The sequence below is a fragment of the Coloeus monedula genome (assembly GCF_965178545.1).
Source record: "Coloeus monedula genome assembly, chromosome: 2".
Lineage (NCBI taxonomy): Eukaryota > Metazoa > Chordata > Aves > Passeriformes > Corvidae > Coloeus > Coloeus monedula.
The window spans coordinates 47,200,342-47,225,513 of NC_138782.1; the positions used below are offsets into that span (position 1 = coordinate 47,200,342).

The window sequence follows — 25,172 nt, forward strand, 5'->3', positions numbered from 1 at the left end:
AGAGCTTTGTATTAAGCAAAAGTAAATGGAAGTTCATAGAGGACCTGGAAAGAACTGGAACAAGGAGTGATGATATTAAACAGAGGTCTGGGAGATAAAGAAATTCCAAAGCAAGCAGGAGAAACTCAGGTCTTTGCACTTCAGAATCTGACATTTACCTACTTACTTGCCTGAAACCAGGTTTACAGTACAGTTATATGTAAGGATGGATAAGCAGCTGGTGTCCTATCACTCATGATACAAACATGCCATGGGATAAGATTTATGAAGAGATGCTCTACAACACCTCAAAGCTGTAACCAAACCCCCTTTGCACCACTGGGATAGCACAACAGTAAAACAGAAATCAATCCGTGTGACTTCACATCATCACCACAGGGAACAACTTCTGTGCACCAGCCAGGTCAGACAGAGACTTGTAAACCTGTTCCATTCACAATGCACTGCTTCCACTGACAACAGTGATGAATAGTGTCCTGCCCATCAGTTCTCAAGGCCTCAAACACACAAAGACCAGCTATTTTGTGCTCACGGTTTTTATGGAGAAATTATCTGTTGTAATTTCAGATGCAATACTCTGTACTTCCTACTGTGAACAATTTGGCGTTTCTTTTTTATGTGACAGCTTTACAGGAAATGAAAACTGATCATCCCAGCAGTAGCACCACCAGAGGAAGTCCTGACAAGCAGCAGACCCACAGCTCCCCCACACCAATATCAAGCAAGGGCAAAGCTGCTCAGGAGCACTATGAGGAGGGGAGCCATCACCTGGCCACAGCAGCTGGCACCCCTTTGCTTCCCAGTCACCTCTGAACAACACGTTCCTTGCTCTCCTCCAAGTGTCCAAGTCATGCAGCGCACACGCAGGTATCATTATCTCACAAAGAGTTTGTGCCTGGCCCTGGTGACAAACTGTCCCTTATTTCAGTTGTGTGGAAGTGCCCATTTGGCCACATAACAAACACCCCAGATCAGCCAGGTGGGCAGTGTGCAGCCACTCCCCAAAACACGTCATATGCTTCTGATCAAGCCCTGTGATGGGACACGACAGCAGCTGGACACCTGACCCAACCCACACCCTCACTGTTCACACAAGACTCGAGATCTGTCCATCCTTTTTTAGGTGGTATGTGCATTTTAGCCATGAGTGACAAATATTTCTGGTCATGTGATGGCAAAGGCACTGCAAGGCCATTCAGAAAGAGTGACAGGGCCAGATGAACTTCCTGGACATGCCAAACATCTGCAGGTCACAGGACGAACTCTCACCTGAGAATACTGTAAAATAATTTTCCTCAGGCAACTTATCTGAATGAAAATCCATGAGAATTATTAAGTTAAACTGTTAAGTTAAACTTACTTAGATGTAAGTTAAATAATACGTCTATACCACAGCTGCTTTTTCCTAAAGTCTCTCAGTGAGTCCTGTACAATATAATTCAACAGCAAAATCAGTCTGGACAAGGCACAGGACTTCAGCACAGACCTGTAAGTCTCAGTTCTCAGAGCTTATACTCGCATGCTGAAAGTTACCTTTAGTACTTACACTGTTCTGTGGACACACCCCAAAACAATTCCTACTTCCTAATTTTCTAAAACTGAAGTTCTAGAGCAAACAATTAAATGCTGTGAATTTGCTATTCTAGACTAATTTCAAAATCTGAACACAACTAAATCAAACTATTATATGTGTGTGTATATCTAGCTTATGCTCTAAAAAAGAACAAGAAAAACTCACCTAAGAACACAGATTTATTATAAAATAAAAACTGGTCTTATTTTAATAAAAAAGGAAAATAATATAGTAAATTAATTATTCTTCAGGAGTAACATATTCCCTTTCAGAATAATTAATGTACACAGAGAAAACAGGTTAGACTATTTCACCCTGCAAGATTATAACTAGAACACAAGAACCACTTAAGGAAGGAGAGAATCAAGCCTGATACTACTGGAATGTTTTTCAGGCTAGGCATTTGATGTGAGCAATTGTTCACCAGAAAAAAGCACAAAATCACTTAGAGATCCATTCTCCTCTGCAATTTATTTCAGGAAATAGAACTCTGGTAGTTACACCTGCTGAGCTATACAATGTTCTGCCAATAAATAGAGTTGACATTTGAGGATGCTACATTTCAGCCAAGAAAATATGCTTTGCAACCCAGAAGTCCTCTGCCAAATAGTCTATCATGTTTCCCTGCCCAGAAAAATTTTGATTATGGTGATTTTTGATTTTTTTTTTTTTTTTTTTTTCTTCTCGACCTCCATAAATATTGGAAATTTTGCTCTGCTGGTTTTGGCAAACTGACTAAAAGTGAAAAGAGTAAAATAAGAACAAAAAATAAGTGACAGCTATAAAGTGCAAGTATGGAAGAGATGCTCCTTCTAGCTTAAAGAAAACCATGTTACCACTGTTGTGCAAATACCTCAGTGAAATAGACTACAGCATTTGCTCAGTTTTGAGTTAAACTCTATAATTTCTAGCACATCAAAAATTAAAATCTTCACTTGATTAATATGATAAATTGCTGCTCACCACACATCAAAACAGTTCTAGTTCCTTACAGGGGTATTAGACCACCTTTCACAGTGGGCCCTATTCAGGATCAGATTAAGCCAATTCCTACTCTTCCTCCATCAACCAAAGAATCATTCTCTTCCAACATTACAGACACCAGTCCAAAATAAAAATCTCTGGACCTGACTGAAGAATAAGGAGGGTTGACACAAGTGCTTATTAAATTACATCTAGAAGAAAAAACATATGAAATTTCAAGCACCCCAGTAGACTGAGATTATGAGCTGTAGCAAGAGGAATCATCTTTACATGCTTTAAATTAACCTTCTCAGAAGTGTCTTTACAAGAACAGTGCCATTAAAATTCAAATTAACTCTAACTTCTGTGTGAACAGAAAGTCTGAACATAATATTAGTAATTTACAACAGATATCTTGTAAATCTTTCACAGCACTCAACTTCAGGGTAGCATTAAAAGCATATTTCTAAGCAGTTTGAAGCCTAATCCACAAGGAGATTGCTTATCTAAAAAGCCACCTGCATGCTGTAATTTAAAGTATTATGCTGAGAAAAGAGTATGTAGACTATTTTAAGTGGCTTTTCTCCCTACTGTTTACAAAAAACTTTTTTGAAGTATCTGTAACACAACTTTCCTAGCCTCAACTAGTGAATCACCCTCCACTAACCTTAGGAAGAAAAAAAAAAAAAAAAATTCATTCCCCAGGTATTTGCCTGTTTAGCAGTAGTTTAACTCCTGCCTCCCATGTAGCTCGTTTCATTTTTATCATTGTTTCTCATCCCAGTTACCCATTTTCTCACTCTGCTCATCCTTACTGAGAGCCGCTTTCTCCATCCCAGCTGCCAGTTTCCAAGTATTAATATAGCCAGAAAACAGTAGCAGGAATACTGGCTACTTTAGGAAACTGCATCAGCAGCAGTTAAACTTTGTAGCATCAATCCCCCAGCTGGGTCAGGTCTAACCAATACAACTGATAAAACTGGGTGAGGCAGGTAACAGGAGATTCTCTGGCAGAACACCATATGTTCAAAGACATTTAATTTCAAGTATCTTAACACTGCAGCTGAGTTGCTGCAATTTATTTTGTAAGGACTGAAGCCACCCAGGGGCAAGATAAAATGGTAGCTTAACACATTTCACCTTACTGCTGGGAGTGGTTAAGAACACACAGCCAGCTCTGATCATCTGCAAGTGACCATTAAGGCATTTTAATTGTCCTTTTTTGATTTAAGGCTCCTATTCAAAATTTCAAGTGAAAAATTGTTAAAAGCCACTATAGAAATGCTGATGTTACTTAAAGAATTCCCTTAAAGGAATATCTGACTGCCCCTCTCATCTGTGCAAATCGCCAGCCTGGGTGCTGACATGATACATCCTTGGCAGTTCCAGAACCTCGTGTTGGGATCTCTGTGTGTGCTATGCATGTGTGCCACCACGAAGCTTCCTCTGACATGTGCCCACAAGATGTCAAGGGCAGCTTGCAAATCACAGCACATCCTGGTGCAGCCCTGCATGGACACTGACAGCATCCAGTCCTTAATGAAACACTGTCAAAAGGCTGTTCCTTATAGGATAAATTTTATTACAAGTCTAACATGAAATTCTGGTCTTGCTGTGGTCATTGGGAATTTTACAGCTGACTTGAAGGGCACACAAAATTCTATTGCCATTCTTTAAATGTCACATGCAGAGGACATAGGCATGGTATACAAAAATTATTAAAAAAAAAAAAAAAAAAGCTTTAGATTGAATATTGCCCAAAACTGGGCATCACTGGTAAGGGAACCAGTCCTATGCAGCATAGAGAGCTGTGGCACACCTGCATCCTGAGCACCATACACAACTGACTCTCCACGTCTGAGGGTCGACAGAGCAAGAGAAGGCACAGAGTAGGGTGACTAACTTAGCAACTTCTGAGAAAGCAGCTGCTTTACAGGGAGACACGAGAAAGGCAGGGACTCTTCAGTTTGAAGAGATGGCTGAGGGGGATATGCCTGATGCCTACAAAACTGTAAAGGCAGTGGATGAAAAGAATGCAGACCAGGTTTTCCACAAATGCTACAATACTACGCATCAGGAAGATCTGGTGAAATTAGCAGATCAGCTTAAAACCAATGAAGGACAGCACTGCTTTGCAAAAAGCACAGTGAACATCTGGAATTTGTTGGCACAAAGCTGTGGAGTCAGAGATGACCAGCACATTCAGGAAGGGACTTAACTTGTTCATAGACAACAAGTCCACGGACACCAAATGAAATAAGCACACTCTCCAACATCCCTAGTGTAACAATTGTGGGATAGTAGGGAAAAGAGCGGCAAACTCAGTCATCTGGCTTGCATTAAATTCCTAAATTGCATTTCCCTGTGGATGCAGACACATTACTGAGTTAGATGGTCCACTGGTCTGCTCAACATTTAAGTTCTTAGGCTTATTGTTATGAAGCAACAGCAAAAACCTTACTAGGAATTATGAGCTAATTTGGCCTGGCTATGCAGGTCAACAGAAACTTCAGCGTTTTAAGTCAATGCTGCTGTTCATGTTTGTAGAGAAAATTCAGTTGCTCGTTTCAGTCTGATACATATAAGAGGCAAATAATCACAGGTATTAGACACATTTACTTCAGAATTTCTGCTACAGTTTTGGTCTGTTTCAGTGTTACTAACACACAGAAACTGAAGCATGGCTTGCGAAGCTCATCTTGATAAGCAACGACAATGTAGGACCAAACAATGCTGGTCTCCCTAGATTACATGAATTTCCAGCTTGAAATTTTGAATTGTTCCAATGTTGTTTTTCTGGCTTACCTTCACTGCACTGAAGCAGAAGGCATATAGGACAATAAGAACAACAAAGCTTCGGGAAATGCTGTATAGTGCAGACACAAACCCAGCAGCAGCTGAAATAGAGACATGTGGTAAGTGGGAAGAAGGAGGAACTTTGTTTCTAACCCAACTAAGATGACAGTGCAGATACATCTCAATCTTCTCTGTTACTTAAGCTATAATGAAAAACAAAAAAAGCCCACTATCAACAAAAAATCTCAATGCTCCATCTCTCAAGGGCCTTCTTTAATCTCTGACTGAAATAACACCAAAAAAATTATCACACATCAAATATTTTGTCAATATGCCTTTCTGTGGAAGAATGCAAACTTTTTTTTCCTAGATGTTAACAGAAAAAGAAAATAAAAAGTTTTCTTTTTTAATAAATAAAGATTCATATCACATGTGCCAGGAAAGAGCTCTTTGGTATCAACCATATTCTGCAGCCTATAGTTTTGAAAACTTGTATACAACTTTCCAAAAGCAAAAAGAAATCTAATCAAGTGGGCCTTATAAGTATTCACCCCACTGTTAGATGAATATTAGCTGTTTCAGCTTTAACATGCACTGTGCTGTGTAACATGCAATAATATATCCTAATCTGAGGTTATAAGCCCAGAAAGGGATAGCTCAGGCTGCAGATGGCTACTTACCAGAACCACCAAAAAGCAACATGTCTATTTGTTCCAAAAGATATATGCAGAAGGTGTTGATTTGAGGGAAAAGTCCAAGAAGAGAAATTGCAGGAAAGCAATATAAAAACACTAAAGGAAAAAAAAAAAAAGTATTTTAGAACAGTCACACATTCAGTGTATGGAAAATAGAGAAATAAGTATCACACCAGAATAAGAAATTGTTGCAATAAATTCTGAAGATTATTCAAGTGAGCATACCTTAACCTTTGCAGCAATGATTACACCTTCCTCCTCATGTATTCAAAATAAATAATGCTATTTTACACATAAGAAACTAAAGCTCAGAGTTAACTTGAAGATTGATTTTGCATAAAAACAGTGTCAGAAAAAATAGCATTACATAGCCTCCTTACTGCTTCTCAAATACTTCTGAAGCTGTATTTCTTTCTTTCAAAGTAGAGAAATTTTAATTCACAGACTTTGGAACTTCTTCCTTGAATCTGAGATGGTTCAAGCACAGCTATAACAATTCAGTATAAACAAACAAAAAAATTTTAATGGCTAAGATCTGAAATATCTTGGCTATCACAATATCCTGTCTCTCCCAGCAATCAAGAGCAGACACTTATAGCAGCCCCTAAATATGGGACAAACCTAGGGCAAAGCTTTCCCAGAACATTCTGCCAGCTTCCAGCAGAATGGACTTAAAATTTGCTGTAGTGAAAGAACATTAAAAACAGGAAAGAAAGGCAGGGGTAAAACCCAGTCTGACAGCTTTACATACTCTCTTTCTGAATAGAAATGCTAATTTTAATGGTTGCCTCATAGACAAGGAAAAGCAGGAGCCATAATTCAGGTAATCATGCCACTAGTCTTATGTTCTGTTCACTTCCAGCCAGTCCTCTTTCCCATCTGCTCACTCATAGCTCCACCATAGAAAATGCTAAGCAAGGCTGTCTAGCAAAGCATCTAAACACACACTTCACCCAAGTGTAAACTTTCAAGGATACACACATATATTTAATCATATTCTTACTGCTTCATTGTACTAGTGCCACAATGTTCTGCATGGCAGAGAGAGATACGTGTCAGCCACTCTTCCTTGTAGACAAGTACGTATTTGTTACTTTAGATCCTAGGAAGACTGCTGTTTCCTCCTATTCGTTCTCATAAAAAGTAAATTAAACAAATCATTAGTACAGCTTATTCCCCGTCCCCCAATCAGATTTTTGAGAAAGAAACAAAAGGGTTTGTGCTTTTTGCTGAACGCTAATTTAACATCTGCCAGCTCATCTTACTAAGGCATCTTGTGCTAAAAGGAAACAATACACCAAGTTTGATCTGACAGTTTTTATCTTCATCATATTGTACGCTCCTGCTATCTAATACCGTAAATCTTGCCAAGGAAGTCCAACACAGGAGAGAAAAAGACATGCTCAAGTGTTAAACAGACAGCACTCACTTAAGTATACCTGGATTCACAATGCCCCTTCAACACTACTTTCTGCTACTGGCACAAATTATACATACATAAGAAAATGAGGAAATGCTCTCTTCTCAGTTTTTTACATACAAATGCCAACATTAAATTCCTCTTCCTTTATTACTCTGCACATTTTTAGATATTCTACCAAGTCATGCCAAGCCAAGCAAGGACCATTCTTGAGGACAGCCAATGGCATAAGAAAAAACTGCTCAGCAGACCATGTGGACCCCCCATGGATCAACTAATCCAAAAACTCACTGTTGAAACTCTCAAGAGATACTGTTCCTTGGGCAAAGGACTTGCAGAACTGCCAGAACTCATCTTAGACTACTGACTTACAGCCCAAATGACTGCCTTTGCTGTAGCAACCTCAGAAAAAGTGGAATAAGAGCAGTGGAAGGAAGGCTGAGATGAAAGACTTGACAGTACACCAAGATATACAGAAACAAATGTAAACAAGGAGGGAAAAGTTAGTTGACTATAAAACTGTCCTCACCTCACCCAATCTCTATTAATACCTTGAATAATCCTAGCAACTTCTTTAGCTGAGGCAGCTTAGTTTATCTCATCCTGCACCAAGAAGTGAACCAGAGAGGAAAATAAACAGTTGTCACCGACAAAAGGATTGAACTTAGAAGCAGTAGTTCCTCTTGTGGGAAGCAGACAATAAAAGTAACTGATTAATCCTTTGAAATTGCATTATGAATTCCAGAGAGAATTTCTTTAAGCATCCCACATTTTCAAACAGACCCACAACACCTTTAAAAGCTGGACCACTAAGACATTGTTATGTGAGTTGCTGCATTTAACACTGCAGTTTTCCTCTGAACAAGCACCATTCATGCAAACATGAGGGGGAAACACAAATTATGACTTTGGAAAATTTGTGTCTTTTGAGAAATGTAGAATGGCAACAACACTGCAAACATTTTAGACATTTAGAAAATTATTATTTTTAAAAGAATTATATATCTGAGTAGTAAAACATGTTTTTTTCACATGGAAAATAAAAAGCATTATTTCAGTGAGAAATAGTTTTTTTGTCCTCCCACTGCTGAACATCAGAGAGCAAAACATTCATAGCCTTTCCTCCCTTGACAGAAGATCAGTCATTGTTAAAAGGAGCAGGCAGAGAACTCACTATCACAAAATTTTGCCACCTCCTGATTCTTAAGTTTCCTGAGATGTCAGCCAAATAATTTCACTTACCTGTTGAATGTTTAAATGGTTTCATCACAAGAATTATCATATATAAAGTGCATAACTACTTTTGTTACTAACCACACCTGTAGCTCCCAGTGATTGAGGTTAGTTCTGTCCATGCCCTTACTTACATTTCATATGATAATCTAGCAAAAATGTTAACTGAAATAAGGAATTCAAGATGAAAACCATAGTCAGAATTAAAGTCATGAACCCCCAACTAATGTAAGTATAAATCAATAGCAGAATCATCACCAATTTAAAATAAAACAGAATCAGATCATAAGTAGATTGAAAATAAATGAACATGTTAAAACCCATGTTTCATAAGTAATTAGGTTACTCATCTAAAAAATCTGCAATTATTTTCTTTTATGACCTTGTTTCAAGACTTTTATCAGAGTATGATATGCAGCATCATGCTAGTTCTCTGGTACATTCTATGATCTCCATGGCTTTTGCTTTTTATCATAATAAACACCCGAAATAAAAGACTTTTCCTTTCCTTGGTATTTGCAACCCACAGTCAAAAATCCCCTGATTTCCAAGCATATCAACTCTGAATACCACAATAAAAAATAAAACATAAACTAAAAAGTCACCCACCATAGGATGACAGACCAATAAAAAGAGATAAAAAATGCCAAGCAAATAGGCAAAACTGCATGACAGTAGAAACAACTTTATTGGTACTCAGAGGGACCAACTTCCCTCATTATTTTATAGCCCAAAACAAATACTTCTATGCCTTCATTACCCAAGAGAATCTACACTCAAAGTGCAGCAAGATGCCGCAGGATGCCAGACTGCCATGGCTTACAGAGGTCTCTGCACTGTGAACAATTGCAAGGATTCACAGCAGCGAGAAGCTGGGACTCCCATAGAGACAAAGCAAGGAATAGCCAAAGCATGGCACAAAACATCATTTGAACCAATATACCTTGGCAAAATAAGAACAGGTGACAAGCAGAGGGAAATGGTTTCTTCTCTCTCTCTCGTTTAACACATGCCAGTGGGGGAGATGAGCCTGTATTTCTTCTCTCCCCCACCCCCTCCTTCTTCAAGAACATGCTCTGCCATCTCTTTTGAGACCAGCCAAAATTAACACATTTATAACCACACTTGGTTTTTCTACACTGGTTGCTATAGTTTTTCATTTATCTTTATCCCAAGTGTCATCTAAGATTCTTGTTGAATTATTTATCAGCATTTTTACTGCTCACCTTTGACAGACAGAGAAAATAAGATGTAAGGAGAAACTTTAATGAGACCAAAGGAAAGCAATGAAAGAAGCTCATTAACATAAGTGAGATGCAGATCTTCACATTCCCCTGTTTCTGGTGAGAAGAACTGGGAGCCATAGTACCCATGTTAAGGACCAGGAGGCTTTCCTAAAAATAGTATGCCTTTCAGGAAGTAAGACTGACCTGAGTATGGCAAAAAGCAAGTACAACAGTCACAGGTGAACAAAGACTTCGAAGGTCATACACTACCTAACAGAAGGTTTTTTCTTCTACTAAAGTAGGTTTTCCTGGTTCTAAATTCACAAACCAACAGGCTATCTTTTGTACATTACAACACAGCTTTTTGGGTAATTTTCACAACTTTTACAGTAAACCTCACATTTCTTATTTTGTAGCTTAACAGTGTTGCACTATCGACGGGAGTCCAGTTCAGCACTTGCATCTGTGGCTCAGCTGGTGAAACATCACAGTTACAGACTGTAAGTGTGGTGTGCAACAGGAAGAAGTGTCCTGACAGAATAGGGTAATGTCGGCTGTGGCCACTCCAAATTATTGCCAAAGGATAATCAGACCTGTCTTACGGCAGCGTCTGAATGTCCTCAGCAACCTCAGAATATGATTCTAGAAGGAAACAGGTTGGAAGAGCTACTGCAGAGTGGCTGCTCCACACTAACTGGTCACATGGACAGTTTGATTAAATTAAACCAAGAAAAAGCACTTTCTTCATGATCAGAAGAAAGACCATCTGAGGAACTGGCATGGATTAGCTTCCAGACATTAAATTTAAAACTTGAGTTACTCTGCAGTAACTGCTCCACACAGACAAGCCCTTACAACAATTAACTGCATTTCACAGATGATGTCTTTTGCTAATAACATCAGTGACTTTTAGCTTTCTATGGAGACATTTCTATGAGCCTCATTTCATTAAGAACTCCTTTTACATAAGGGAAGGTCGCCAGCTGCCCCCTGCCCCTGTCTTAAGTCATTCCAAATGTTTCTATCAATTTGAGTTCGAGTTGCGCCTCCATAACATGCGTTTGATTGCCAGCATGGGAAAACACAGACTAGCGCTTAATCCCTTTTTGCAGTCCTAGGAAAAATATTGACTCACCTATTACATGGTCTCTGGCTGACTGGAGAGATCTGGGTGAAAAGAGCTTCAGGCCATACATCGTATAAACAGGTGGATTTGTGTCTTTAGACCCAGCATCTAGCAGCAAAATAAGGCCACACAATATACAAAAATATACAGGTCTGCTGTAGATTATGATTTTATTGTGCCCCTGGAAGAAAAAACCAAAAAGTTAGAATTTTGTATTCATTCTCCTACTGCATGTACTGCATTAACCTAGAGAGGGTCAGGGGTCAGAAAAAATATTTTAATGACTTATAAATAATAATTAGTAATAAAAATATTACAAGGTATTTCATCTTCTCCAGAGGAGACTTTCAAAAGGCACAACAAGGAGTTAAGACTGACTCCAGCAATCACTTATGCTTTTGAAAACCTAACCTTCTGAACCTTTCAAAACTTATTAATTCCAGGAATCATCATTTTCTGCGGAGGAAAAAACCTTCAATCTGTCTGAATATTTCTTTTCCATAGAAAAAAAGTATTTTTGTCTATATTACTTTTATTTTAAGGAACATCTGCTTCAGGTGGCTTGATTTTTTTTTTTTTTACTTTATGAAATATAAGATTAATTTAATTTTTAATTGAATCCTGGGAAGAAAAAAAAAAATAGAGCACATCCCCGGTACAGTGTGAGGCATGGGGATGGATTTTTTTTCACTAATTTAATTTTTTTGTTTCTTTGAACCACTTGACAGCAAATCAGCATGTCTTCTGAAGGGGGTGACACTTGTCCGCAGTTTCTGGTCTGCTTCTCATGAAGCACTTTGAAATGATGATCCAAAGGAATTAGGATGTGGAAGGAGTCTCATCTGATGTCTTTCATACACATCTCTCACACAATTGATTCCCACGAATCCTACAAAACACTGTCGGGGCTGCAGGTCAGGGAAACGAACAGACACTTAAGAAGAATCTTAATAGTTCTCCTGGTAGCAAGCTTAAGGGTAACTAAGATATTTTAAACACTAATGAGTCAAAAGATTCCTTGAGTGTGAAAAGCCAGGAGCAAAGTGACAAGAATCCAAGTTTGCCTTGCATAAAGCTGCTGTGCAACTGTTCTTATTTGAAAAATGTAATTTAAGTGAGCATAATAAAAGATCATGTCTTTTTTGAGTCTACCTACTGACTTGAAACCGCAGCTGCATTTGTTTGGCTGCCAGCCAAGCTCGTATGTTAGATTGCTATTAACTGATCTGCACTCTCTTTTGGGATCAATCAGTTAACAAGGTGGTAGATTACAGGGAACTGGTGGGCTTATATTGTGCCTCACATCCATGAAATATGAATCAAGCCAGGGACACAAATCCTTGCTGTTTAATCAATTTCAATTTTACTACTGCTTTTTTTTTTTTTAATAGGACACATGCCACAAAATAATCTGTGGAGAATTATAAAGATAAAAATATGACTTTAAGAAAGAAAAATAATTTACACTACTACTTTCTGGCCTTTTTTAAACTTCAGTTTATTTATTTAAAATATGAGCTGTACATTACAAAAGAAACCAGTAAATAAGCACCTAAACAATTGCTTAATGTTTTATATCCTGATGTGCACTCCAGACCAAAGCCTGTTTTATTGTGATGTTATATTCTTGTCTTACCTCTTGAATTATAGAAGCCAGTTTTATCTTTGCATGCTGATTATTTGAAGGCAGCTGGGTAAGACAGAGTTGATGACAACAAGCCCAGAGGTTTAATTCCACACACATTGCAGTTCCACATAGAACACTGACATACTCAATTAGGTTTACAGTGCATATTTAACTCTTACTTCTAAAGTAGTTTATGGTGTGCTGGGTGAAGAACTGGCTGAAGGGTGGGCAGAGCTCAAAGGGCTGCAGTGAAAGGGGCCTCATCTGGCTAATGACCCATCAGCAGTAAAGTTCCTCAGGGCTCAGTTCTAGAGCCAGTTCTGCTCAATGGATTTATCAATGATCTGCATGTAGGAACTGAATGCACCATTAGCAAGTTTGCCAAAGACACCAAACTGCGAGGTGCTGTTGACTCTGCTGAGGGTCAGGCAGCTTTGCAGAGGGAACTAGACTGAAACATTGGGCAGTGATTAACAAGATGTAATGCTGGATCCTGCTCCTAGGATGGAGTAATGCTGGGCACAAGTATAAATTGAGAGATGAGTGGCTGGTAAGCAGCCCTGCAGAAAAGGGCCAGCAGGTTCAATGTGAGTCTGCTGCGAGTGCCAACAGCCAAGAGGGAAAACTGCATCTGGGGTGCATCAAACATAGCAACACCAGCTGGTCAAGAGGTGATTATCCTGCTGTACTCAGCATTGGTGCAGCCCCACCTTGAGTGCTGTGTGCAGTTTTGGGCCTCACAGTTTAAAAAGGATGTGAAAGTCCCTGAAGGCATCCAGAGGAGGGCAACAAAGCCAGTGAAATGGTTGGAAGGAACGTCCTATAAAGAGCAGTTAAGGACTTCAGGTTTGTCTAGTTTGGAGAGGACAAAGCCGAGGGGCAACTTCATTGCTTCCTACAGGTTCCTGAGGAGGGGAAGTGGAGAAGGTGGTGCAGGAGACAGATCTCCTGTCCCATCCACTGATAGGATGTATGGGAATGGCTCTAAGCTGCATCAGGTGAGGGCATTTCTTTTGAAAAGGAGGTAAAATACAGGAATTGGCTTCCTAGAGAGGTGGTTGATGCCCCAAGCCTGTCAGTGTTTAGAAGACACATTTGGACAATGCTCTTAACGACTTGCTTTGACTTTTGGTCTGCCCTGAAGTGGTCAGGCAGTGGCACTGGATGATCATTGTAGGGCATTTCCATCTCAGTTATAATAAAATAGACTAATTCAATCACTCTTACCATGCTAACTACATGGTAATAATAATAATAATAATGCCACTTATGATTGAGGAAGCAGATTCCAGCGGTTTTCTGAAAGCTGTAAAATGTGAACAAATACTACCTTCCCTGTTTTTCAGGTGGTGGGTAATGAAACAGAATACTGAAAAGGAAATCTTTCTAGAGTCATATCAACAGAAGCAAAGCAATGCAGCAGCAATGCACTCAGAAGGACAGTGTCTGCACAGCTCTTGCACTACTTGGGATGTGCTCAAGCTGAATGAGTGTCCCAGAGTACAGCAAATACTCCAGTCCCCACATCTGGGGAACATGCAACACAACACAAGAAAGAGGAACTGCTGCAAGTATTAGTGTGGTATTTCACAGTCAATTTACATGCTTCATGTGAGGGGCATTATTTGGGACAGGACTGGTTTGAGGCCAACAGTGGACACCTTCTGGGAAAGAGAGGATCACTTCCCAAAAGTCACAGACAGGTGACAGACATTACATTTCATTTTTTAAGGTTTTAGAAACAAACAAACAGAAAACTAGGAACAAAGCCCTCCTGTACCTGCCACTGACAGACTAAGCTAGGCAGCCCTTCACCAAAATGGGCATGTGGCAGCACAACTTGTTTAACGAGATATTTTAGATATTAAGGACTCATTTTGTTTTACTAGGCAAGCTCACCAAATTTTGACATGCAAAACTGATCTAATCTTAGTGAAATCACTCCACTCTGCATCCTCATTTAGAAGAATTTAAATAATGAAGCAGAATTTCTTTTATATTTTACATCTCATTTGTTAAAATATTTTTTCCTTCACTGATAAAAATTTCAGTGAAAGCTCTTCCTTTCCCAAAGTCTGTTAAAAAAGTCAGTTTTATTCATGTCCATGTTTCTTGTTAATATGTTTCAGAAACATATTCACATCTTACTAAGAGAGCAGTGATGCATCTCATATTTCTATAAAAATATTAAGACTTAAAACAAAGAATAATTTCACAAATGCTTCCATTTACTAAAACAGTAGTTTTGGCTGCAAAGCATTTTGATGGGAAAATTTTAGAAATATCTAATGGGGTATTTTTGTCAGTGCACACATGTAAGAGGAAAAAGAAGGCTTTTTTATATAAAGAAATGTGCATGTGCTCAGTTCTACAGAAAAGCTTACAGGGACAAATTAAAAATACTTTTAAAGTGCCTTATGGGATTTATGAAACTGCCTATGGTAGCCACACAACTGAGTTAGCTATCTGCTTTGGCACGTACTGGGACTGAGACAATGAATCTGCAAGAGATTCTCTAAATCTTGTTAAAAGCACGACTGCAATCCTTCAAGCTCAAATGCCTTTGTAAGCCCAAGCAAGATCCTGAGCTATACAGGTGTGTCATGAGGTACTTAGAGACAAGCTCTCCTGATCCTTCTATATAGCCATTTACTAAATGTAAAACCTTTCCTAAGGTTTTTCTAAAACCTTGAAACGTACATGACAAGGATCTCTTGGATCTCTGGATTTTAATACCTTGCAGTCACCAGCAGCTTGCTCGTATCAGGTCACTAACAGCAAAATATAACACACTTTGGAATGGACTTCATTTTCTTCCCTCCACCACTCCAGTGAGGAGGCTGTTCCCAAATTTCACCATCCCAGAACTACATACCCCTGTGTAAACAGCAGCTAAAGGCCACCAGCTCTCAATGGACCAGAACTGGAAAGGCTAAAGGTCCAGCTGACAGGAAAACTGGACTCTCATCTTATAGCAGGCACCAGTACTAAACCTGCAGCAACAATAAATGCCAGCTCTTCCTCAAGCACAGCAAGTCCATCTGTACATCAGTACTCAGGAGGAGTTTGGAACAAAAGCTTACAGCAGCTCTAGGCACTGTGTTTTCTGAACTCACTGGATGCCATTTTAAAGCGGTCTTTCAAAATGCTACAGGCTAGAGATGACAAAGTCACAAATTCGCATCAAACAGTAACAAACTCTGCACAGGAGATAGGGAAGACGTTCGGAACCTCCTCGGCAGCCATGGATAACATAAGGCGTTAGAGGCTACTCATGGATCCATGAACAGAACTTAATACACTGTGCAGGTCTGAGGCTCATGATGGTTTGTTTCACACTCAAAAAAATCTCATGTGCATTTTCATTCATGGGCACGATACAGATCATTCTTTAATCCCCCTGCTGTTCTGCATCCTTACATTAACATCAAGAGACATTATTCTCTTTAATTTTAATTCAATCACATGAATTATGAAACAGTACATGGAGAATCTCTTCTCACCTTCTCTTGTCCTATTTCTGAGGTGCTTAGTAGCTCAAGCAAGCCTTTACAAACACCTATTGTGTTAAAAAGATATAATGTAGAAATTGATAATCTTCTTCTATTTTAGCATGGTAACACCTCCACCTTTAAAACCCTTAGTGAAGAAACTTTCTGATTCATTTCTATTGGAGTTTGTATAGTGCACCAAAAAGTTTGCAAGAGAGTATCCCTAATAAAGTTTTAGGAAAGGAAAGGAAGATGGGAATACACATATTGTTACTTTGCTCCATTGCTGCATGACTTACACAATACAGTACAGTGAATAACACTTGTAATAGTACTGTGAGAACCTGAAATTCAGACCTGGATCCTGCACAAAAAAAATGTTCTGTTTAAACACTACCTTGTGTTTAATACTATAAAAATATATGGGCAGGATAGGTTTAAAATCAAGTTTTGATTCAACTGCTTGCCACCCACTTTAAACAAACATTAACATTACTAATGTCTGATTAAGTGCAAACTATTTGATGACAGTTCACATTATTTTATCTAGACAGATGCCAGTTGAGCTGACTAATTATATTAGTCACGAGACCCCCCCCCAACTTTTCACTGAGGTTGGAATATTCCTTTAATGTATTGAAAATATTACCCTACAATGTGTAAGTTGCTGTTTATTACCTTTCTCTACTTTTTATGCAGACAGGTATTTCCTGTGAATGCATTGTAACTAAAACCACCATAACTTCACCCCTTAATAATTGGCACATGGAAAAGAAACTGAGAATCTTCTGAAATCCATCTAGTGAAGTGTGTAGCATACATATATAAATAACAGCAATTTCAATTTCAGCCTGTATTTCTAGCCTCTAAGCTGACAAAAATAATTGCTCCCTGCCAAAGGGAACTGATCCAGCAGACCTGAAGTTTTTAACATGTCATTTTTGAAACCTGAGGGAAGAGAGGTTATCCTCAAAAATATTCAAAGAACTAAATAAGAAATATAAGCAACTAGCATGCAGTGTAAAAGAAAGGAAGAGGCATTATGGCCACTGAAATGTCTTCCAAGATGCGCAAATCAAAAATGCTGAGACACCGTGACAGGTGGAATGGGTAAGGTTGCAGTTGTAGGATAATGCCCCTAGAACAGTCCTATAACAAGGACAGACTTGTGTAAAGAACTGATTCTTTGCAAGGTGGTTGGCACCATCAGAGTTCAATTTCTTAGATGTATCCAATAAAAAAAAATAGCAATCAGCAAGGATCCTTACATCCTTCATTCACCCAAAGATTTGGCCATTTCTTCAGGACACAAGCACAGAAACAATGGCCATATTATAACGAAGGGAAAACACCTGTGTCATTTGATGAGCTAATATTTTTAATAAATAAATCTTCAGGAGCAGATTTAAAAACTGAGAAGATCAGTCCCCAATCTCAAAAAAAAAACCCAAAAAAAAAAAATCAAATACAGGAAAAAAAATCCCAACTGAGCAATGACCGAGCTGCAAATCTGGAACTTCTGCTATTTTCTGTCTGTTTCTAAAGGAAAGCAATGAAAAGGTTTGTGTGATGTCACAGGATTGAACATTAGCAAGATAGTTCAGATGAATTTTTTACTGCACATATTAACTTAAAGAAACAGCACTTTTCTAATAGCAGTGATAAACTCAAATAGCTTAAAAATAATTAAACCTAGTACAAAGTCTTGAAATCAGAGATGTCTTTTTCTTTTTCATAAATCAGCTAGAACAGCAAATGGCTAATATCTGTGTTGCACTGAACAGCCAGCTGTTTCACAGTACACAAGTGATAATAAAGGAGAAAGACTTGTTTTATTGAGACTTACATGTATTGGTGAAGCAGGATCAGGCTGAACACTCTAAAAACAAAACAGAAAAAAAGACGCTTGCTTGAAAGATTTTGTCTTCATAGAAGTTAGAAGATAATTCAGCAATGGGCTATGATCTTGAGTCCTACCTTGAGGAGAGAATACTGGCAGCTGGCCATTACAAGACAGAACAGTAGAACCCAAATGTCTTTACAGAAGCCTTGGTTCAGAGTCAGGAATCCAAGAAGTGAAACAAGAACTACTAGAAGGACAGCAAATACATTCTCCTTTATATCTTCTGTCCTATGTGAATAAAAGTGTTGAAGAAGTACAAATATTTATAGAGTCATTAGAACAAGGTAGGTGCATTTGTAGCTGGTATGAACTGTCAATGCTGCACCTATCAGAATTTATTGGATCCCATTACTGCATTTCCGTGTTCAATGGTATTTCATCCCCATGCCAAAAACCTTCTCCAAAATGATAGCTAAAATATATAGGAAAAAAAGTCATATGCACTGAAATCTAATATCTCTTCCCATGTCACCTCCCAGTTAGAATTCCACAATGGAGATGATTGGAAGGTAGAAAAGTGCATGCTTATTAAAGCACAAACAAACAAAATAAAAAAACCCCAACACATGAACAACTACAAGTAAAATCAAATACCCAAACACTTTTAAATAAGGAAATAAGGCATTCCATTAATGAAAAATATAAACATCTGACAGCAACAAATTGGATTGAAGACCAAATTTGTCATCTGATGTTTTATTTGTTTTATCTGTTCTGTTAGAATGTGGAAGCTGAGATAAAAAACAACGTTAGTGTTCAGGCTGTAACAAAAGAGCTTATCAGCAGAAAAGATTTCCATGCAATTGAAACACCACTGTAAATATCTGCTCTGGACTTAAAGCTCCCTGACATGTAGCCTGATTTCTGCAGCAGGTTAAACTGCCATCTGAAATTTCTGCTGTGGAGACCATGTTAACACATATGGCCCAGGACCATCACCAGAAGTAGAGACAATAAACTTGAACTGGAACAGAGGCAGCAGCTGAAAAATCTCCACCTGGATACCATTCTAGAAACTATTTTCTTTTCTTAGAGATTGGAATACCTGGGACCCTTCCACTTCTGACTTTCTCATCAGAAATCATTGGGTCTATAACATCTGTGAATCAAATTACAGACTAGTCTACAAGCCTGGTACTCACATGAATCAAAGTCTCTACTTGAAGACAAAGGGTAGCAAGAACCACTGAAACTAACCCCACACTTCAACTTAAAGCAAAAACACATCTATCTACTCAACCTGAATGTAAGACACTTATACAGTTCTCACTTTTTCTTTCTCTAGTGGTCAGCATTGCTTTAGGGACATGTGGAGCCACCCACTGTAACACTACATAGAGCAGCTTTAAAAAAAAAAAAGCTTACCTGTCCAACAATGCCAACAAGGTAAGACGATCATACCAGACTTTAATCCACTTGCCAGGGAATATAACAAATCTGTAAAACTGCCTGTTCAGCTTCCGTTGCACTGAGGAACATGAAGAATCCTCAGGGTCCTGGCTGGGCTGCTATAAAAACAAACCACAAATACACAAAACTCTCGCACACTCACAGACAGCTGCCAGCAAAACAGGTGCTGAAAAGGCCAAATTTACAGGAAGTATCAGATTTTTTTTTTTTTTTTTTGCTTAAAGGAGTAGTGGCAGCATGTTAGCGAATTTATTTTCTTAATTTTAAACAGAAACAAAAATATCACACCAGCTTAATTATTGCAGATGGACAGAAACTATATTAATTGTGGAGCTCAATAGTGATGATATGCTTAGAAATTAATACTAAATATTCATTTAAAAAGTAATTATTTTTTAGTCCAGATCCAGTATTTGTCTAAAGTTTCTTTTTGAAGATTTTCCCATGTATCAGGCTAATTACAGCACAACACAAAAACATGACAGGACAAAACCTTGTTTTTAAATTAAAAAAAAAATTTAAAAGTAGGCCTTAAGGCCTAGAGGTGTGACTTATCAGCTTTTCTTCCAGAACACAGCTTTGTTTATCTTTCCTGAGATGCTTTGAATACCACATCAGATGTGCCTCAAGAACAGCAAGAGGAGGAAAAAAATTGCAAAGAAGCACAAATAGCATAAACAGCACTAATTAAAGAGTCTCTAATCTTACTATCATAATCATAAATCCATCCTTTTGAATTTTGGATATTTCCTTAAGAAATATTTTGCTTTTGCCAGATTCTAAGGTCTTTTCTAACTCTTCTCTACAACTGTCCTGCAACTATCTACAGACCATTAGCCACGCCTGCAAAGCTAAACAACAGAAGAAAAACACCTCTGCAAAGCAGTGATTTCTTTCCAAGGTATACCATTACTGATGTTACAGGGGGGGGGAAATTACTTATTTTTCTTTCAAGAAGATGAACTTGAGATTTTGAAATCACTGCGAAGTCCAGTGGTTTTCAACCTCTTCCTAGGCAGCCTTTTCCCCACCCCCTCTTGAAGATAATTAATTAACAAATATACTTATTATGGAACTCTAAGCAATGTCTACATTAGAGCTATTTATGTTAGATTAACTTTCCTAGTCAGGGAAGGGGATTTCTGTGTGAAGTAATTGATCATCAAATTAGAACTGTTAGCAAACCACAGTTTTTTAAACAACCTGTCCACCTGCACAAAGGAACTGTTAAATTTTTTCTCAGAATATTGGAATAATTTCTAATCTTCGCTTTGCAGGAAAAGGAATTTTACACACAGTTTACACATGACAATGTATTCCTGTGCATCAGCTGGGAAACAACTCGCTGATATCCTCAGTCTGCTGGCAAACGTGAGGTGAAACAGGCTAGCATAAACTCTGGAGAAAGAAATTCAAGTTTAGGCATTTTATCTCGTGCCTCCAATTGACTAAAAGTGTTCAGCCATGCCAGGTCAGGGAGCTCAACTGCTAGCAGTGCAGGACAATCCCTCATGTTTCTGAGCATTGAGACATGCAAGGGGATGCTGGGCTATTTGGCATTCTTTCCTTTATTAACAGTTCCGAGTGATTTAAAAACCATGAGACCAAGTGCATTCCTTTCACTACACTGACTTTGAAACCTGAAAGTAGTTTATGTAGTCCAAATTTTAATACTTTTATTACTACTTTAAAAAGTAACTTAAACATGTGGTTGGGGCATTTTTGAAGAAAAAAACCGTGTTTTAAAATATTACAGTTGCTAATACTGGCAGAGTTTTGTTTCTCTTGGGTCCTATTACTCAACAGAAAGTAAAGCGAAAGTCAGTCCACTGCAGCCATTAACTTCACACATCTAATGTAGATTGCCCACTATAACTAGACAAAAAAATCAAAACAGTGGCAGAGAGTTCACTTAAAACACCCAAGGACCTGATCGTTGAGTCCCCAGAACAGCCCAACACATCTTAGCTGAGTGTATAAGTGAACATTTTGGCTCCTGAGGAACTGTAACCTTTGGATGAAATCTTCTGCGTGAAGCTTGTAGTGCTTGGGTGGGAGTCAGATTTTTGATTGGGGAATGGATTCCAAGCTGGATTTGGGAAACTCTCTGACTAGCCCTGAGCAAGTCACTCAAGCCTAGCTGTTTCTCCTATCAAAAGAGGGCTTATAAAAATTCACTTCATAAATTTATACGGTGTTAGAGACAGCCTGAAGCCCTAGCTTCATCAAAATCAATGGTAACACTTTTCCTGACTTATGTAGGCTCAGAATTTCATGTTTAAGAAAAAATATTCAGAAATCGGGAAGTTCTGAAAATACTGCCTAGCCTGGCTACAAACTTGCTATGTGACCTTGAGGAGAGCAGTATTCCCAAAAGAGAAAGAAGAAATGACAATTGTTCTCTAATTTGCAGGCAGTTTACAAGACTATAAATACCTGGAAAACATCCAAGCCTTTGGATGGAAGACACTGTCCAAATATGAAAGACACTATTTGGGACAATTTACTGATTTTTAATTTAAAATAGTTCCTTTATACAAGTTGCTTTTAGCTTTATGTTCCTGAGGGAAATCTAAGACGAAAGGCAATTAACTGTCATTTTAATGTTATTCACAAATATCAAACTAGAATTTGCCACAGCAGACAGAAAGTCAAAGGTATTACAAAAGGAATTGTAAAAACTGATTATAGCCCTAAGTCGCAGACCCCAAACACTGTAAAATTCATGTCCACATAACACCACACAAACTGAAGTCTGAGGGCCTTTTTCTTTTACTAGCTGCAATGAGGAGGTGGCTTCAACATTCCACAGCAAACATTCAGAGGTCTGGTTGCCCAATTCAGAAAAGTGAAACCAGACATGAGGTTTTATGATAGCAATGAATCTGGAATAAACACTTCATGCTATTAAAATCTGGTGGTGTCTCTAAAATCTAAAAGCTGTGTCCTCTTCCAAATGAAATACGATTGAAGACAGAAGATGAACATTTTCAGTGATGGAGTCTTTAAATACTCCCCTAGGACACTACTCAGTGTCAGTAGAAAACAGCTGAGTTGCATCCATCAACATAAAACACATCTTCTCCCACATGAGCAATACCAGGAAAAGCAGTATAGCAAAATCAACAAAATTGTCTCAGGAACAAGCCTGCAGCTTTTGTTTATTGAGCAGTCCATCAAGATGCTAGAAACTCAGATATTACAATGTACCCGTGGGTTTTCTGAAAGGGTCCTTCTGGCCACCATCAGTAGGAGCTGCTGCTGAAGCGCACTCGCTGCTTGATCCCCAGAAGATGGTTCTTGGCTCTCTGAAGTGGTAGTACTAGAGGAGCTGAACTGTATTTCACTGTGCACAGAGGACAGAAAGGAAAGAGATTGTTTTAAGCAGCAATATTTTCCTAATATGTGTGAAACATTACAGGAGAAAGCCTGTAATTACACTACTGTTTGGCTCACAGGACTTGGGAACCTTCCACGTTCATATCTGAAGTATAGCACAGACTCACAAAGCAGTTAACACCCAAATTCAGATACACTTGATTTACTACATCCACCACAGAGAAACAGATACTTCTGTATCACAGCTTTTCTCATCCTGAGATGAACACCCTCAAGGAATCACACTTCAGAAGTGCCTTTTTCTGTCCATTGACAATTCAAGTGTAAGAGGCACATCTACAGAGCAAAACTGCAAAGTAGATACTGCAGAGATCCTGGAATAGCTTCCAACAAGCTCACTTAGGTACCAAGCTGGTCTGGTTTCACCTGCACTAAATTCGGTGAGTTCTGATTCACCCTGCTGAGAATTCAGCCCACAAGAACTTCCTTCTGCCCTAGCAAAACAACAATACATGAACTAATTCACATAAGGCTAGCTCAGATACCCTCCGTACTGAGTGTAAACTCACCCTGGGAAAGCCCTGAGCAAGATACTATTTATTGCTTTTCCTCACATTTACTGCTTTGTGTTGAAGCTACAGCATCTAAACACTTGCAAAAATCCCCACTTAGAGCAGCAGAGCCTGTTGGATTGCAGCAATGGTGTGTTACCATGACATGACTGACCGGGTTTCAGAGAGAACTTTATTGAAATGAAGTAATTGTTACTTGGGGAAGAGATTTATTTTGAGTACTTCTTTCTAATTCTTTTCCAAATGAGATTCATATACCAGGTGCTCTGCTCCAAGCTCACTGGCCCACTGCCTCTGGATACCTGCCTTGGGCTCTTACTACTTTTGTATCTACATGAGGTGAAAGCACCTAAGTGCTCATGCTCATGCAAGGTAGTCAATATCTGTTGCTCTTATTTTGCATAAAGACAAGCAGGAAGAAACTAGAGCAATCTGCCTACAGTCAGCCAGGAAACCTATGGCAGTGCAAAGATTAAAACCCTCCTCTTGCATATCCTACACTTGCCCCAAAGGCACCTTATTAATTTTAGTTAACTCAACTTGCCCCGCCTTTGGTTGCCAATTCCCAAAGGCTGCCACATAACCCTTGTTAAAGCATTAAAATTGTGGCTGTCCTGCACGAAACTGGCTGTTAACTTCAGCTGCAGTGGTTAGCACTGTTCTGGAACACAGTTCAATGTCTGGATTACTTAAAAGAAGGGCTGAAGCATCACACCAACAGGTTGAAATGCACACACTCTCTCCTCCCCTCCAGGATTTGCTACCTCTGCCTGGACCAACAGGAACACGATCAGCCTCAGGATGTCACCAGATGAGCCATCCTGTCTCTGGTTTCTAAGCCAGGTAGCTTATGTTTTCAAAGCCTTGATTGCTATCAGGCTTGAATTCCAGACCTGATATTCACCATCTGCCACTCCAGCAGAACTCTCAGCTGAGCAGAAATGAGAGCATCCCGTGCTCCTGACCCTAATGGCTTCCTCTGCACTCCACACTCCTCATGCTACAGACAGCAGCATGATTTGCTCCAGAGAGTCAGGACAGCTGTCATGTTTCCTTTGGACGGTACTAGCAAATGAGAACACGGCCCAACACAACCCACTTGACGTCCCAGCCACAAGGCAGCTCTCTGTAAGAATCATCTCCTTTGTCAGCAGTTATTAACAAAACAGTACAGAAGGGATGGGCACTCATCCAAGATCCTGGATCACAACCAGAAGATTTAAGCAGGAAGAAAGTGGAGGAAGCCTTGAGGAATGTCTCCCAGGAGTGAGATTCCCACAGATATGGACTACAGAACAACCCTGTCCAGTCAGAAGGAAGGCAAGGGATTTTTTGTTTGTTTCCTCAGGATGAGCTGTCCCATTCCTTGTCATTGTGGGTGCAACTCTGAGTCTCCTCGTTCACAGCAGGAAAAAGGCAAATGTAGCCCAGGCTATGCAGGAACATTAGCCTGGGAATTCCTGCCCAAAAGGTGACTCAACAAAACAGCAGGGGAATAGAATAGTGGTTGCTCATGCCTTCCTAAATGAAGAGTCAATCTTCACTACATTTCTGCATCTTTAGTTGTCTTTCTACAAAAGGCAAAAGTATTTTGAGATCAGACCACATCTTTTATCCCACATTCACCAAAAATGGAAATGGCAGAAGGACAGACGGATGGAGCAGAGTACCAGGGGAGTCTATCCGTTCTCAGAAATCAAAAATCTTTTACTAATAAGACTTCTTCCAAGAATCAACTTAGGAAATCAAATCATCTCCCACCAGACTTGAAGTCAACCAAAAAGCCAAGAGCACCCAT

At 39.0% G+C, this 25,172-nt stretch overlaps 1 protein-coding gene across 1 annotated transcript in view; it reads right to left on the reverse strand.

Annotated features, from left to right (window-relative positions):
• PCNX2 (pecanex 2) overlaps positions 1-25,172 on the reverse strand; it is a gene marked incomplete at its 3' end in the record, with an annotated part of 149,319 nt that overhangs the window by 91,660 nt on the left and 32,487 nt on the right. Inside the window, exons 9-15 of the mRNA XM_082276849.1 lie at positions 22,674-22,809; positions 19,419-19,561; positions 18,128-18,281; positions 17,997-18,029; positions 11,042-11,213; positions 6,013-6,123; positions 5,342-5,433 (exon numbers count right to left, since the gene is read on the reverse strand). Coding sequence (XP_082132975.1) covers positions 5,342-5,433; positions 6,013-6,123; positions 11,042-11,213; positions 17,997-18,029; positions 18,128-18,281; positions 19,419-19,561; positions 22,674-22,809 — 841 coding nt within the window. The remainder of the gene's footprint in view (positions 1-5,341; positions 5,434-6,012; positions 6,124-11,041; positions 11,214-17,996; positions 18,030-18,127; positions 18,282-19,418; positions 19,562-22,673; positions 22,810-25,172) is intronic.